This window comes from Aethalodelphis obliquidens, unplaced genomic scaffold (genome assembly GCF_003676395.1).
Source record: "Aethalodelphis obliquidens isolate GAN/ISIS:26980383/991018 unplaced genomic scaffold, ASM367639v1 scaffold50, whole genome shotgun sequence".
Taxonomy (NCBI): Eukaryota; Metazoa; Chordata; class Mammalia; order Artiodactyla; family Delphinidae; genus Aethalodelphis; species Aethalodelphis obliquidens.
The window spans coordinates 1075407-1091784 of record NW_020837994.1 but is presented as its reverse complement, the minus strand read 5'-3'; the positions used below and the strand labels follow the sequence as shown (position 1 = coordinate 1091784).

General features: G+C 39.5%; 1 protein-coding gene across 4 annotated transcripts in view; it reads left to right on the top strand.

The window, feature by feature from the left end:
* The window catches only part of RAB6A (RAB6A, member RAS oncogene family), a 74987-nt gene that overhangs the window by 49388 nt on the left and 9221 nt on the right, over nucleotides 1-16378 (top strand). The window contains exon 7 of one of the 4 annotated variants that reach the window (XM_027083342.1): nucleotides 1052-1284. The exons of the other annotated variants lie outside the window; for them this stretch is intronic. Coding sequence (XP_026939143.1) covers nucleotides 1052-1141 — 90 coding nt within the window. The 3' untranslated portion in view covers nucleotides 1142-1284. Of the gene's footprint in view, nucleotides 1-1051; nucleotides 1285-16378 lie in introns of those variants that run through there. 4 annotated transcript variants of the gene reach the window in all.

The window sequence follows — 16378 nt, the reverse complement described above, 5'->3', positions numbered from 1 at the left end:
AGTTGTCAGATACAGCGTTCTATAAATAATATAAATGAGGTCAAATCTTAGATAACACAGTTGATAGCCTTGTTCAAGTCTTAGATAGCCTTAGTAATTTTGGAGGGTAGTTCAATTAGTTACTGAGAAGGGGGTATTAAAATCCACAACAACAATATTTGTATCATGTGTTTTGTATATAGTTCAGTCAGCTTTCTTCTTTTTTTCCTTCGCCATGTGGGATTTTAGTTCCTGGACTAGGGATTGAACCCAGGCCCTTGGCAGTGAGAGCACGGAATCCTAACCACTGGACACCAGGGAATTCCCTAGTTCTGTCAACTTTTACTTCATGTGTTTTGAAGTTCTGTCTTTGGGTGCATACATGTTAGCATTGTTAACTGTCCTCCTAATGTGTTGACTTTTTTAATGTTAAAAAATACTGCTCTTTATCTCTAATAATATTCCTTTTCTTTATCTGATCTTAATATGGCCACACCAGCTCTCTAATTGCTTATTGTTCATATGGTATATCTTTTTCTTTGTAAAGTGGGTCTCTTGTAGATGGCACATGGTTGGAACTTCCTTTTTTTTCCTCCAGTCTGAAAGTCTCTGCCTTTTAATTGGAGTGTTTGGTTTATTTAGATTTAATGTATTAGGACTTATGTCTACCATTTGTTCTTTGTTTTCTGCTTGTCCCTCTTTCATTTTTGTCTTAATCAGATATTTTTATATTGTGTTTTAATTCCTCTTTTGATCTTTAGCTAAATTTTTTCATAACCTTTTTAGTGGATGCTTAGGGGTTAAACTAGAGTTAATATTATACCATTTCATGGGAAATTATGCACACTGTCCTTCGTGTTATTGTCACATTTTATATTTACATATATTATAAACCTCCATAATAAACATTTTAATTTTTCCTTTAAACAGTAATTAAGAGAAGAAAAAAGATAATCTTTTCTCTTTATCCATATAGTTATCATTTCCAGTGCTCTTCATTCCTAATTATAGATCTGAGTTTCACCTGCTATTTTTCTTTAGCCAAAATATCTTTCTTTACTGTTTCTTATAGGGGTATCCTGGTGATAAATTCTCTCTGCTTTCACATACTCCAAAAGGCCATTTGAAGAATAATTTTGAAGAACATTTTGCTAGTTTTTGAATTTGGGGTTGACAGATTTTTTTCTTCCAGTACTTTAAAGACGCCTTTCGATTGTCTTCTGGCTTCCATTGATTTTAATGAGAAGGGAACTCTAATTTATATCATTCTCTGTTTGTAATGTGTTGTGGGTTTTTGTGTGTTTTTTAAATAAATTTATTTATTTATTTTTGGCTGTGTTGGGTCTTCGTTGCACATGGGCTTTCTCTAGTTGTGGCAGGCGGGGGCTACTCTTCGTTGTGGTGCACGGACGTCTTATCATGGTGGCTTCTCTTGTTGCAGAGCACAGGCTTTAGGCTCACAGGCTTCAGTAGCTGTGGCATGCAGGCTCAGTAGTTGTGGGTCATGGGCTCTAAAGCGCAAGCTCAGTAGTTGTGGCACACAGGCTTAGTTGCTCTGTGGCATGTGCGATCTTCCTGGACCAGGGCTCAAACCCCTGTCCCCTGCATTGACAGGCAGATTCTTAACTACTGCGCCACCAGGGAAGTCCCTGTAATGTGTTTTTTTGTTGTTGTTGTTGTTTTTGTGTGTGGTGCGCGGGCCTCTCACTGCTGTGGCCTCTCCCACTGCGGAGCACAGGCTCCGGACGCGCAGGCTCAGCGGCCATGGCTCATGGGCCCAGCCGCTCCACGGAATGTGGGATCTTCCCGGACCGGGGCACAAACCCGTGTCCCCTGCATCGGCAGGCGGACTCCCAACCACTACGCCACCAGGGAAATCCTAATGTGTTGTTTTAAAGTATTTTTTCTGCCTCATTTTCTTCTTTTCTCTTCTGGAATACCAGTGGCACATCTGTTAGATGGCTTGATATTACCCATGCCCCCTGGTCACTGAGGCTTTTGCTCATTGTTTTTGATACTTTTTCCCTCTCTTTTTTTTTTTTCAGATTAGGAATTATTATTGATGTGTCTTCAAGTTCACTGATCCTTTTTCTGCCATATTTAAACTGTTAAGTCCATCCAGTAAATTTATTATTTCAGATATTGTAATTCAGTCCTAGATTTTTTCATTTATTTCTTAAAACTTCCATTTCTCTGTCGGAATTCCCCATCTGTTCAATCATTATGGTCATTGTTACCTTCGAGTTCTTGAACATATTTACAGTAATTGCTTTGAAATTCTTGTCTGCTAATTCCAGCATCTGGGTCAATTCAGAGTGTATTTCTATTGGCTATTTACTTTTTCTCTTGCCTCTAGGTTAGATTTTTCTGCGGTTTTTGTTTTGTTTTGGTTTGGTTTTTTATGTGTATCTAGTAATTCTTGGTTGTATGGTTGGCATTGTGTATGCGTAGAGACTCTGGTTTCTGTTATTTTTCTCTGCTAAATTCTGGGGTTGTATTATGGCAGGTTGTTATATTGCTGGCTGATCACCATGGACTTGTAGAGTCTTGAAGTTACGCATTGTTTGCGTGGATCTATAGAAAGCCTGATATGTTTATCAAGCTTTTCTATCTTGGGGGGATTGAAACTCTAAACTGTATACCTGGAGCAGGCAGTAGCTGAAATCTCTGCTCATTTCTTTCAGCCTTCTAGCTGTTGCTTTCAGATGGGCTCCTTGGAATCTCTCCTACATATGTACGATTAAAGAGGTAACTGAGGATTTGCAGGAATTTTATGTGTAGATATTAGGGCTCCTACTCTTGGCTCCCTCCTTTTTGTTATTTTCTTCCTTCATACAGCCACTCTGGTAGTCAGTTGACACCTCAAACCTGTAAAACTCTAGTTTTCTGCTTGAGTTCTAACCACCCCATATTGTTCAAACTAGGATTGGCTCTTGGAAAAACCTATATAAAGGTGACCCTCACCCAGTCAGTGTGGGTTCCCTTCTAGTGTGAATTCCTCCTAGTTTGTACCTGCTTTTTGTTGCTCTTGAGAGCCTTCAAATAGTTGTTGTCCACAGTTAGTAAATGCTATCTGCAAGAGTGTTAGTCCTGTATACGCTACTCTGCTGTTACCAACACTGGAGTCTGTATTGAAATTATGGGGTAAAAATTAAAATATCTGATAAATGAAATAACTGAGACTATTTAGCATGTACATACTTAGTTTTATTTAATATAGAAGACCAGTTTGTTCCACAATTCCATACAGAATTCCTGAATTCTGTATGTTATTGCTTATCTAAGGTTAATGTAAGTAGGTTTTTGAATTAAATTATTTGGTCAGTGAGTAACACATATCAACAGAAGTGATTATGAAGAAATAATCTCAAATTCCTTTTTTTTTTTTTTTTTGCAATATGCAGGCCTCTCACTGTTGTGGCCTCTCCCATTGCGGAGCACAGGCTCCGGACACGCAGGCTCAGCGGCCATGGCTCACGGGCCCAGCTGCTCTGCGGCATGTGGGATCCTCCCGGACCAGGGCACGAACCTGTGTCCCCTGCATCAGCAGGCGGACTCTCAACCACTGTGCCACCAGGGAAGCCCTCAAATTCCTTTTGAGTTTTTTTTTTTTTTTATTTTTTGCGGTTCGCGGGCCTCTCACTGTTGTGGCCTCTCCCGTTGCGGAGCACAGGCTCCAGACGCGCAGGCTCAGCGGCCATGGCTCACGGGCCCAGCCGCTCCGCGGCATGTGGGATCTTCCCAGACCGGGGCATGAACCCGTGTCCCCTGCATCGGCAGGCGGACTCTTAACCACTGCGCCACCAGGGAAGCCCCCTTTTGAGTTTTTGTTGTAGGTCAGTCATAATTCAGAAATGGTGCTAGTATTCAAAAATTTACCAGGTGAAATTTACAGTCCAGTCACACTCTTGGAAAACATTGAGAGTCAAAGTCTTACGAACTGTTAAGTAAGCATTGTGTATGTTTGTTCAGCCATGTGTCTGCAAAATGCAGTCACTTTTGATGATTGTGCATTGTACTTATTTTATTTGACAAAATCATGCTGTTCACCAAGAGGTGCACAGAAGTCTTTCTGTATGTAAGACATGTATATCAGTACTGAAGGTACCATCTAGCTGTACTTTACATGTACAGAGATGTCTTTTTAATTTTCTGCTAATTGGATTCCTCCTCCCCACTCCCTCATGTACTAGATTATAATATATATAATAAAAACTTAAAATGGGCTTTCTCTATTGCTCTTTTTCCTTTTTAAACAATTCTAGGAGAGATTTCACTAATGCATCATTTAATGTCTAACCGTGGTTCAAGTAATTGGACCTTAATGCCTGAGAACTTTGGCTTAAAATAAAACAAATTTATTCCTACCCAATATGGCTACTTTTTCTTATTATTTAAAGATGTTCTTTGATTAAAACCTTTTGCCCTTTAGTCTGGTTTAAGCATTTAACCCTAAAATCTTGTTTCTGTCTTAAAGAATGTTTTGTAGTTTTTAAATAAAAGCTATCAGGGTTAGAACTAGAATATATAATAATAATCTAACATGATCACTTGTAGTATATAGGATATTTAAATAATGATCCTTTCAATATTTCATTAAAAGACAGCCTAAGAAAAATTTACCCTTTATTTTTCTAAATTTGTTTTTAAAAAAGCAATAATATTGCTTTCTTTATGAAAGTTGTCTGGTGTTTAAATTGCTGAAGGAAATGGTAATGATAAGGTGATTATTTAAGGCTCCAACTCATTTTTCATCTGAGAATTAGTACACTCTTTTAATGAAGTATTTAGTGTGTGGGTGTCACCCTTATTATATTCTCTAATTTTACAGTACTGGAAAATGGAATAGGAACTGAAATGCTCCTTGATCTTTAACTTCTAAAATCATCCGTGCTTATCAGAAGAAAAAGATTCGTTTGAAAGAGAAGGGAGGACTTTGCGAGAAATTAATGGTAGCTGATGGGCATCAGCACTAACAAGTCAGTGAAAACTTGTGTACCATTCACAGTGGAGTCGTGTGTGTATGTGCACGCGCGTGAATGAAAATTATTTTATACCTGCTGAGAAAACATATTTATTTTAAGCATTGGTAGGGATGGTGTCTTTCCTACACCACTGAATCCCATGTCAACCACAGTTCTTGGCTCATAGCAGGTCTTAATCTTATACTTTACCACATACCTTATTCCACCCGTATCAAGTGCCTACAATATGTAAGACCACTGTAGGTTCTTTGGAGAGCATAAAGTTATGTAAAATATGGTTCTTGACTTCAAAAAAACTTATAGTTGAAGAGAAGAATTACATTCTCATGAAAATTATGCAGTGAAAGGTAGATAGTACATGATAAATGCATAGCAAATGCTACAAGATAGTAAGATCCACAGTAATTATTGAGATGTAAAATGAATGCTGGCACAAGGAGGTATATTTGTTGCAGAAATGAATAAGATCATATACAATTAGGATGATCAAGGAAGGCTTTGTTTAAAAATGCCACAAAAGGGACTTCCCTGGTGGCGCAGTGGATAAGACTCCCTGCTCCCAGTGCAGGAGGCTTGGGTTCGATCCCTGGTCAGGGAACTAGATCCCACATGTGTGCCACAACTAAGAGTTCACATGCCTCAACTATAAGGAGCTTGCATGCCACAAATAAGGAGCCTGCAAGCCACAAATAAGGAGCTGACCAGCCACAACTAAGGAGCCTGCCTGCCACTACTAAGAGCCCATGCAACCAAATAAATATTTAAAAATAATAATAATAAAGATTATTTATTTTTAAAAAAAGCTACAACAAAAGAGCTAAACCCTTGAGGTGTATATTTGATTTGTATAGATAAGATGATACTCCAAGGAAGAAGAGAAATTAATATATAATACAAATGACCTACTATGCATTGTATAAATATTATGTCATAAATATTAACTTTAAGACATTTCTTTGTTGTCTTCCTACCAGGCACTTTACATACAATATGTAATGTTTATCTATACCCCTAATTTATCCTTTTGTGCTTTATATCCCTAACACAGTAGGACTTTAATATCACTAAATGTCAGGAAGCCATATACATGGTGAACATGAACTGGTTGAATGAGAAATTATTATATTGACCACGCTCTTTTTTTATTTTATTTTTTAAAGATTATTTATTTATTTATTTTTGGCTGCATCGGGTCTTAGTTGCAGCACGCGGGATCTTCGTTGAGGCATGCAGGATCTTTTGTTGTGGCGCGCAGGCTTCTGTCTAGTTGTGGCATGCGGATTTTCTCTTTCTAGTTGTGGCACGCAGGCTCCAGGGTGTGTGGGCTCTGTAGTTTAAGGCACGCAGGCTCTGGTTGAGGCACGTGTGCTCAGTATTTGTGGCACGCAGGCTTTAGTTGCCCCACGGTATATGGGATCTTAGTTTCCTGACCTGGGATCGAGCCCACTTCCCTTGCATTGTAAGACAGATTCTTTCCCACCGGACCACCAGGGAAGTCCCTGACCATGCTCTTATTAAGTCAATTCACTCATCAGATATTTGTTGATCACCTCCTACATGCCTAGTTCTGTTACGTTATAGGCAGTGGATATACAATGGTGAGCAAAATATCCTAAGTCCATACCATTATTTTATTTTATTTTTATTTTTTTTAATTTTATTTTATTTTTTTTAACATCTTTATTGGAGTATAATTGCTTTACAATGGTATGTTAGTTTCAGCTTCACAACAAAATGAATCAGTTATATATATACATATATTCCCATATCTCTTCCCGCTTGCGTCTCCCTCCCTCCCACCCTCCCTATCCCACCCCTCCAGGCGGTCACAAAGCACTGAGCTGATCTCCCTGTGCTATGCGGCTGCTTCCCACTAGCTATCTACCTTACGTTTGGTAGTGTATATATGTCCATGCCTCTTTATCGCTTTGTCACCGTTTACCCTTCCCCCTCCCCATAGTCTCAAGTCCATTCTCTAGTAAGTCTGTGTCTTTATTCCTGTTTCACCCCTAGGTTTTTCATGACATTTTTTTTTTTTTAATTCCATATATATGTGTTAGCATACGGTATTTGTCTCTCTCTTTCTGACTTACTTCACTCTGTATGACAGACTCTAGGTCTATCCACCTCATTACAAATAGCTCAATTTCGTCTCTTTTTATGGCTGAGTAATATTCCATTGTATATATGTGCCACATCTTCTTTATCCATTCATCCGATGATGGACACTTAGGTTGTTTCCATCTCTGGGCTATTGTAAATAGAGCTGCAATGAACATTTTGGTACATGACTCTTTTTGAATTATGGTTTTCTCAGGGTATATGCCCAGTAGTGGGATTGCTGGGTCATATGGTAGTTCTATTTGTAGCTTTTTAAGGAACCTCCATACTGTTCTCCACAGTGGCTGTATCAATTTATATTCCCACCAACAGTGTAAGAGGGTTCCCTTTTCTCCACACCCTCTCCAGCATTTATTGTTTGCAGATTTTTTGATGATGGCCATTCTGACCGGTGTGAGATGATATCTCATTGTAGTTTTGATTTGCCTTTCTCTAATGATTAATGATGTTGAGCATTCTTTCATGTGTTTGTTGGCAGTCTGTATATCTTCTTTGGAGAAATGTGTATTTAGGTCTTCTGCCCATTTTTGGATTGGGTTGTTTGTTTTTCTGTTATTAAGCTGCATGAGCTGCTTATAAATTTTGGAGATTAATCCTTTGTCAGTTGCTTCATTTGCAAATATTTTCTCCCATTCTGAGGGTTGTCTTTTGGTCTTCTTTATGGTTTCCTTTGCTGTGCAAAAGCTTTTAAGTTTCATTAGGTCCCATTTGTTTACTTTTGTTTTTATTTCCATTTCTCTAGGAGGTGGGTCAAAAAGGACCTTGCTGTGATTTATGTCATAGAGTGTTCTGCCTATGTTTTCCTCTAAGAGTTTGATAGTTTCTGGCCTTACATTTAGGTCTTTAATCCATTTTGAGCTTATTTTTGTGTATGGTGTTAGGGAGTGATCTAATCTCATACTTTTACATGTAGCTGTCCAGTTTTCCCAGCACCACTTATTGAATAGGCTGTCCTTTCTCCACTGTACATTTCTGCCTCCTTTGTCAAAGATAAGGTGACCATATGTGCGTGGGTTTATCTCTGGGCTTTCTATCCTGTTCCATTGATCTATCTTTCTGTTTTTGTGCCAGTACTATACCGTCTTGATAACTGTAGCTTTGTAGTATAGTCTGAAGTCAGGGAGCCTGATTCCTCCAGTTCCTTCTTTCGTTCTCAAGATTGCTTTGGCTATTCGGGGTCTTTTGTGTTTCCATACAAATTGTGAAATTTTTTGTTCTAGTTCTGTGAAAAATGCCAGTGGTAGTTTGATAGGGATTGCATTGAATCTATAGATTGCTTTGGGTAGTAGAGTCATTTTCACAATGTTGATTCTTCCAATCCAAGAACATGGTATATCTCTCCATCTATTTGTATCATCTTTAATTTCTTTCATCAGTGTCTTATAATTTTCTACATACAGATCTTTTGTCTCCTTAGGTAGGTTTATTCCTAGATATTTTATTCTTTTTGTTGCAGTGGTAAATGGGAGTGTTTTCTTGATTTCACTTTCAGATTTTTCATCATTAGTATATAGGAATGCCAGAGATTTCTGTGCATTAATTTTGTATCCTGCCACTTTACCAAATTCATTGATTAGCTCTAGTAGTTTTCTGGTAGCATCTTTAGGGTTCTCTATGTATAGGATCATGTCATCTGCAAACAGTGACAGCTTTACTTCTTCTTTTCCGATTTGGATTCCTTTTATTTCCTTTTCTTCTCTGATTGCTGTGGCTAAAACTTCCAAAACTATGTTGAATAAGAGTGGTGAGAGTGGGCCACCTTGTCTTGTTCCTGATCTTAGTGGAAATGCTTTCAGTTTTTCGCCATTGAGGATGATGTTTGCTGTGGGCTTGTCATATATGGCCTTTATTATGTTGAGGAAAGTTCCCTCTATGCCTACTTTCTGCAGGGTTTTTATCATAAATGGGTGTTGAATTTTGTCGAAAGCTTTCTCTGCATCTATTGAGATGATCATATGGTTTTTCTCCTTCAGTTTGTTAATATGGTTTATCACATTGATAGATTTGCATATATTGAAGAATCCTTGCATTCCTGGAATAAACCCCACTTGATCATGGTATATGATCCTTTTAATGTGCTGTTGGATTCTGTTTGCTAGTATTTTGTTGAGGATTTTTGCATCTATGTTCATCAGTGATATTGGCCTGTAGTTTTCTTTCTTTGTGACATCCTTGTCTGGTTTTGGTATCAAGGTGATGGTGGCCTCGTAGAAGGAGTTTGGCAGTGTTCCTCCCTCTGCTGTATTTTGGAAGAGTTTGAGAAGGATAGGTGTTAGCTCTTCTCTAAATGTTTGATAGAATTCGCCTGTGAAGCCATCTGGTCCTGGGCTTTTGTTTGTTGGAAGATTTTTAATCACAGTTTCAATTTCAGTGCTTGTGATTGGTCTGTTCATATTTTCTATTTCTTCCTGATTCAGTCTTGGCAGGTTGTGCATTTCTAAGAATTTGTCCATTTCTTCCAGGTTGTCCATTTTATTGGCATAGAGTTGCTTGTAGTAATCTCTCATGATCTCTTTTATTTCTGCAGTGTCAGTTGTTACCTCTCCTTTTTCATTTCTAATTCTATTGATTTGAGTCTTCTCCCTTTTTTTCTTGATCAGTCTGGCTAGTGGTTTATCTATTTTGTTTATCTTCTCAAAGAACCAGCTTTTAGTTTTATTGATCTTTGCTATTGTTTCCTTCATTTCTTTTTCATTTATTTCTGATCTGATTTTTATGATTTCTTTCCTTCTGCTAGCTTTGGGGTTTTTTTGTTCTTTCTCTAATTGCTTGAGGTGCAAGGTTAGGTTGTTTATTCGAGATGTTTCCTGCTTCTTAAGGTGGGCTTGTATTGCTATAAACTTCCCCCTTAGAACTGCTTTTGCTGCATCCCACAGGTTTTGGGTCGTTGTGTCTCCATTGTCATTTGTTTCTAGGTATTTTTTGATTTCCTCTTTGATTTCTTCAGTGATCACTTCATTATTAAGTAGTGTATTGTTTAGCCTCCATGTGTTTGTATTTTTTACAGATCTTTTCCTGTAATTGATATCTAGTCTCATGGCGTTGTGGTCAGAAAAGATACTTGATACAATTTCGATTTTCTTAAATTTACCAAGGCTTGATTTGTGACCCAAGATATGATCTATCCTGGAGAATGTTCCATGAGCACTTGAGAAAAATGTGTATTCTGTTGTTTTTGGATGGAATGTCCTATAAATATCAATTAAGTCCATCTCGTTTAATGTATCATTTAAAGCTTGTGTTTCCTTATTTATTTTCATTTTGGATGATCTGTCCATTGGTGAAAGTGGGGTGTTAAAGTCCCCTACTATGAATGTGTTACTGTCGATTTCCCCTTTTATGGTTGTCAGTATTTGCCTTATGTATTGAGGTGCACCTATGTTGGGTGCATAAATATTTACAATTGTTATATCTTCCTCTTGGATCGATCCCTTGATCATTATGTAGTGTCCTTCTTTGTCTCTTCTAATAGTCTTTATTTTAAAGTCTATTTTGTCTGATATGAGAATTGCTACTCCAGCTTTCTTTTGGTTTCCATTTGCATGAAATACCTTTTTCCATCCCCTTACTTTCAGTCGGTATGTGTCTCTAGGTCTGAAGTGGGTCTCTTGTAGACAGCAAATATATTTTTGTATCCATTCAGCCAATCTGTGTCTTTTGGTGGGAGCATTTAGTCCATTTACATTTAAGGTAATTATCGATATGTGTGTTCCTATTCCCATTTTCTTAATTGTTTTGGGTTCGTTATTGTAGGTCCTTTCCTTCTTTTGTGTTTCTTGCCTAGAGAAGTTCCTTTAGCAGTTGTTGTAGAGCTGGTTTGGTGGTGCTGAACTCTCTCAGCTTTTGCTTGTCTGTAAAGGTTTTAATTTCTCCATCATATCTGAATAAGATCCTTGCTGGGTAGAGTAATCTTGGTTGCAGGTTTTTCTCCTTCAGCACTTTCAATATGTCCTGCCAGTCCCTTCTGGCTTGCAGAGTTTCTGCTGAAAGATCAGCTGTTAACCTTATGGGGATTCCCTTGTGTGTTATTTGTTGTTTTTCCCTTGCTGCTTTTAATATGTTTTCCTTGTATTTAATTTTTGACAGTTTGATTAATATGTGTCTTGGCGTATTTCTCCTTGGATTTATCCTGTATGGGACTCTCTGTGCTTCCTGGACTTGATTAACTATTTCCTTTCCCATATTAGGGAAGTTTTCAACTATAATCTCTTCAAATATTTTCTCAGTCCCTTTCTTTTTCTCTTCTTCTTCTGGAACCCCTATAATTCGAACGTTGGTGCGTTTAATGTTGTCCCAGAGGTCTCTGAGACTGTCCTTAGTTCTTTTCATTCTTTTTTCTTTATTCTGCTCTGCAGTAGTTATTTCCACTATTTTATCTTCCAGGTCACTTATCCGTTCTTCTGCCTCAGTTATTCTGCTATTGATCCCATCTAGAGTACTTTTAATTTCATTTATTGTGTTGTTCATCGTTGCTTGTTTCATCTTTAGTTCTTCTAGGTCCTTGTTAACTGATTCTTGCAATTTGTCCATTCTATTGTCCATTTTATCTCCAAGATTTCGGATCAACCTTACTATCATTATTCTGAATTCTTTTTCAGGTAGACTGCCTATTTCCTCTTCATTTGTTAGGTCTGGTGGGTTTTTATCTTGCTCCTTCATCTGCTGTGTGTTTTTCTGTCTTTTCATTTTGCTTATCTTACTGTGTTTGGGGTCTCCTTTTTTGCAGGCTGAAGGTTCGTAGTTCCTGTTGTTTTTTGTGTCTGTCCCCAGTGGCTAAGGTTGGTTCAGTGGGTTGTGTCGGCTTCCTGGTGGAGGGTGCTAGTGCCTGTGTTCTGGTGGATGAGGCTGGATCTTGTCTTTCTGGTGGGCAGGTCCACGTCTGGTGGTGTGTTTTGGGGTGTCTGTAGACTTATGATTTTGGGCAGCCTCTCTGCTAATGGGTGGGGTTGTGTTCCTGTCTTGCTAGTTGTTTGGCATAGGATGTCCAGCACTGTAGCTTGCTGGTCGTTGAGTGAAGCTGGGTGCTGGCGTTGAGATGGAGATCTCTCGGAGATTTTTGCTGTTTGATATTATGTGCAGCTAGGGGGCCTCTTGTGGACCAGTGTCCTGAAGTTGGCTCTCCCACCTCAGAGGCACAGCACTGACTCCTGGCTGCAGCACCAAGAGCCTTTCATCCACAGGGCTCCTTAATTTGGGATGATTCGTTGTCTATTCAGGTATTCCACAGATGCAGGGTATATCAAGTTGATTGTGGAGCTTTAATCCGCTGCTTCTGAGGCTGCTGGGAGAGATTTCCCTTTCTCTTCTTTGTTCTCACAGTTCCCACGGGCTCAGCTTTGGATTTGGCCCCGCCTGTGCGTGTAGGTCGCCGGAGGGCGTCTGTTCTTTGCTCAGACAGGAAGGGGTTAAAGGAGCCGCTGATTCAGAGGCTCTGGCTCACCCAGGCCGGGGGGGGGGACAGCGGCAGAGGCCGGCGTGACGTTGCAGCCTGAGGTGCGCCGTGCGTTCTCCCGGGGGAGCCGTCCCTGGATCCCGGGACCCTGGCAGTGGTGGGCTGCACAGGCTCCCCGGAAGGGCGTGTGGCTAGTGACCTGTGTTCGCACACAGGCCTCCTGGCGGCGGCAGCAGCGGCCTTAGCGTCTCATGCCCGTCTCTGAGCTCCGCACTTTTAGCCGCGGCTCGCGCCCGTCCCTGGAGCTCTCTCAAGCAGCGTTCTTAATACCCTCTCCTCGTGCACCAGGAAACAAAGAGGGACGTAAAAGTCTCTTGCCTCTTCGGCAGGTCCAGACCCCTCCCCGGACTCTCTCCCGGCCAGCCGCGGCGCACCAACGCCCTGCAGGCTGTGTTTACGCCGCCAACCTCAGTCCTCTCCCGGCGCTCCGACAAAAGCCGGAGCCTCAGCTCCCAGTTCCGCCCGCCCCAGCGGGCGAGCAGACAAGCCTCTCGGCTGGTGAGTGCCGGTCGGCCCGATCCTCTGCGCTGGAATCTGTCCGCTTTGCCCTCCGCACCCCTGTTGCTGTGCTCTCCTCCGCGGCTCCCAAGCTCCCCCACTCCGCCTCCCGAAGTCTCCACCCGCGAAGGGGCTTCCTAGTGTGTGGACACTTTTCCTCCTTCACAGCTCTCTCCCGCCGGTGCAGGACCCGTCCCTATCCTTTTGTCTCTGTTTAGTTTTTTCTTTTGCCCTAACCAGGTACGTGGGGGGTTCCTTGCCTTTGGGAGGTCTGAGGTCTTCTGCCAGCGTTCAGTAGGTGCTCCGTAGGAGTTGTTCCACGCGTAGATGTATTTCTGGTGTATCTGTGGAGAGGAAGGTGATCTCTGCGTCTTACTCTTCCGCCATCTTCCCGGAAGTCTCAGTCCATACCATTATGAAGTTTACATTCTAGTATGGAAAGTTAGGCCATAAATGAAAATATAATACTTCATGAGGTTATAAGTGCTATGGAGAAAAGTAAAAGTAAGGTCAGGGAGATAAAGAGTACTGGTGAAAGGGTTAAGATATTGATGTTTTGTAAAAGGTAATCAGGAAAAGACTGTCTGATAAGGTGATATTTGAACAGAGATCTAAAGGAATTGAGGAAGTAAGTTGTTTATGTATCTAGGGAAGAACATTCCAAGCATCAAGTGCAACAACAAGTTCAAAGGTACTTGGCATGTTTAAGGAATAGTAAGGCTGGTTCAGTTAGAGTGGAGTGAGGGAGGGGGACAAGTGTTAGGAAATAAGCTTACAGAGGGATAGTTCTAGGGGACAGTGGTCTAAGTCCATGTAGGCTGTAGCAAGGATTTAGGCTCTAGGCTTTTATTCTGAGTAAGATAGGAAGCTGTTGGAAGGTTTTAATCAGAGATTTGACATGTTCTGATTTAGGATTTAAAAGAAATTACTGGCTGCTCTGTGAAAAATAGGCTGTAAAAGGGTAAGGGTGGAAGGCAAAAAGATCCATTAAGAGCTGATTGCAAAAAAAAAAAAAAAAAGTAATAAAATAATCTTTCATTTAAGAAATGCTAGGCTACCAAAATTAAAATAGAGATCTAGCAAAAAATCAAAGTTAACAAATACTGAGCACTCATCATATGAGAATTGTGGTGTATAAAACACTCCCTGCCCTTATAGTACAAAGACAACTTTCATAATGGAAAATTTTCTGTATGTTGATGGAACTGATTAACTTAGCTTACTCTTTGAAGAATGGAATATCCTCTTGCTTATAAAGTACTTAGTTAATCTTATAATAAAGGTAAGAACTGGTAGCAACAATGATTTTACTTTGAAATCTTCATTTTACCCCTTTAAATTAAATACCTAAAATCATAGCCCAAAATATTCAACTTGAAAGTTTCTATGGAGAGCCAATATTCAGCTTGTCATCATCCCCAGAGCTAATTCCTGTAGCTGTCACTGCAACTTAAATATGCCTATTTCTCCCTAGAAATTACAAGTAAAATACCATACACCTGGAGGTTAGAGTGGAATTGATACCATTTTTCCAGGAAAAGAAAATATTCTGGTAAGCATCCTGAGAAGGATGCCCCAGAATGCCTGTAGGAAGTGGATATTCAGTTAATCCAAGTGAGAGGATTTTTAAAAAAACATTACCAACTGTACTGGCCCCATAGTTAGTCCTCTGTCATTTCTAATATAGCAGAAGCCTCTTTTAGCATATCATTGGCATTTAAAATATGGATTTTCCTTTAATAATTATTTAAAACAACTTAAACCCCTAGAGTTTTTTCCTTCCTGTCTTACATATATTTATGTAAGGATAGAACTTGGCTTTTGTAAAGCATTTTTTGGCCCATTTTGGGATGTCCTAAGTATAGTATAAGTTAGTGAAATTGATTCTTTTATTGGGTTGGCCAAAAGTGCCTTTGGTTGTTAAATAAAAATAAAAGACATTTTTCATTTTCACCAAGAACTTTATTGAACAAAGTATTCACCGTTTTGTTCCACTACCTTCTGCCATTTTTCAGGCAACTTCATAATTCTGTTTCCCTAAAACTTTTTATCTTTTTGAGCAAAGAACTGTTCCTGGTGCCTTTTACAGTCTTCCAAGGATTTTTTTCCATTAAGAGAATTTTGGAAAGACCAAAATAAATGGAAATCTGAAGGTGCAATGTCTGGTAAATACGGCAGATGAATCAGAACTTCCCAGCCAAGCTGTAAGAGTTTTTGCCTGGTCATTAAAGAAACATGTGGTCTTGCATTATCCTGATGGAAGATTGTGCATTTTCTGTTGACTAATTCTGGACACTTTTCATCGAGTGCTGCTTTCAGTTGGTCTAATTGGGAGCAGTACTCGTTGGAATTAATCGTTTGGTTTTCCAGAAGGAGCTCATAATAGAGGACCCCCAATCCCACCATGTACACAACGTCACCTTCTTTGGATGAAGACCAGCCTTTGGTGTGGTTGGTGGTGGTTTATTTCACTTGCCCCACGATCTCTTCCCTTCCACATTATTGTACAGTATCCACTCTTCATCGCCCATCACAATTTGTTTTAAAAATGGAATGTTTTCATTACATTTCAATAGAGAATTGCATGGAGAAATATGGTCAAGAAGGTTTTTTTTGCTTAACTTATGTGTAACCCAAACACATAAGCGATGAACATAACCAAGCTGGTGCAGATGATTTTCAGTGCTTTAATTGGATATTTTCAGTGTGTCATCTCTCTCCTGCATGGTGTAACATTGATTGTTCTCAATTAATGTCTCGATTTGATCGCTATCAACTTCAACTGGTCTACCTGACCATGGAGCATCGTCCAGGGAGAAATCTCCATCACGAAACTTCGCAAACCACTTTTGACATGTTTGATCAGTCACAGCACCTTCTCCATACACTGCACAAATCTTTTTTTGCGTTTCAGTTGCGTTTTTACCTTTCTTGAAATAATAAAGCATAATATACCAAAAATATTGCTCTTTTCCTTCCATCTTCAATATTAAAATGGCTACCCAAAAATTCACCAATTTTGATGTCTTTTTTTAAATGCACGCTGATATGACAGCTGTCATATAAAATCTAACAAAATTATTTCGAATGAAGTTAAAGACAACTGAGCGCTACCAGAGCCATCTTACGGAAGAAAACAAACGAACCTTTGGCCAACCCAATAATTTAATTGAAATATTTTGAGGGAGCACCAAATTTTTCAAATACATTGATTAAATTTTTATGTCTGTGATTTTTGTATATAATAATAGTGTTTCACAAAGCAAATTCCTCTTCCCAAGATTGTTAGCTGTTTCTTCACACAGCCCTTTCCACAGTGCTTTCCATATAGAAAGAATTTCCA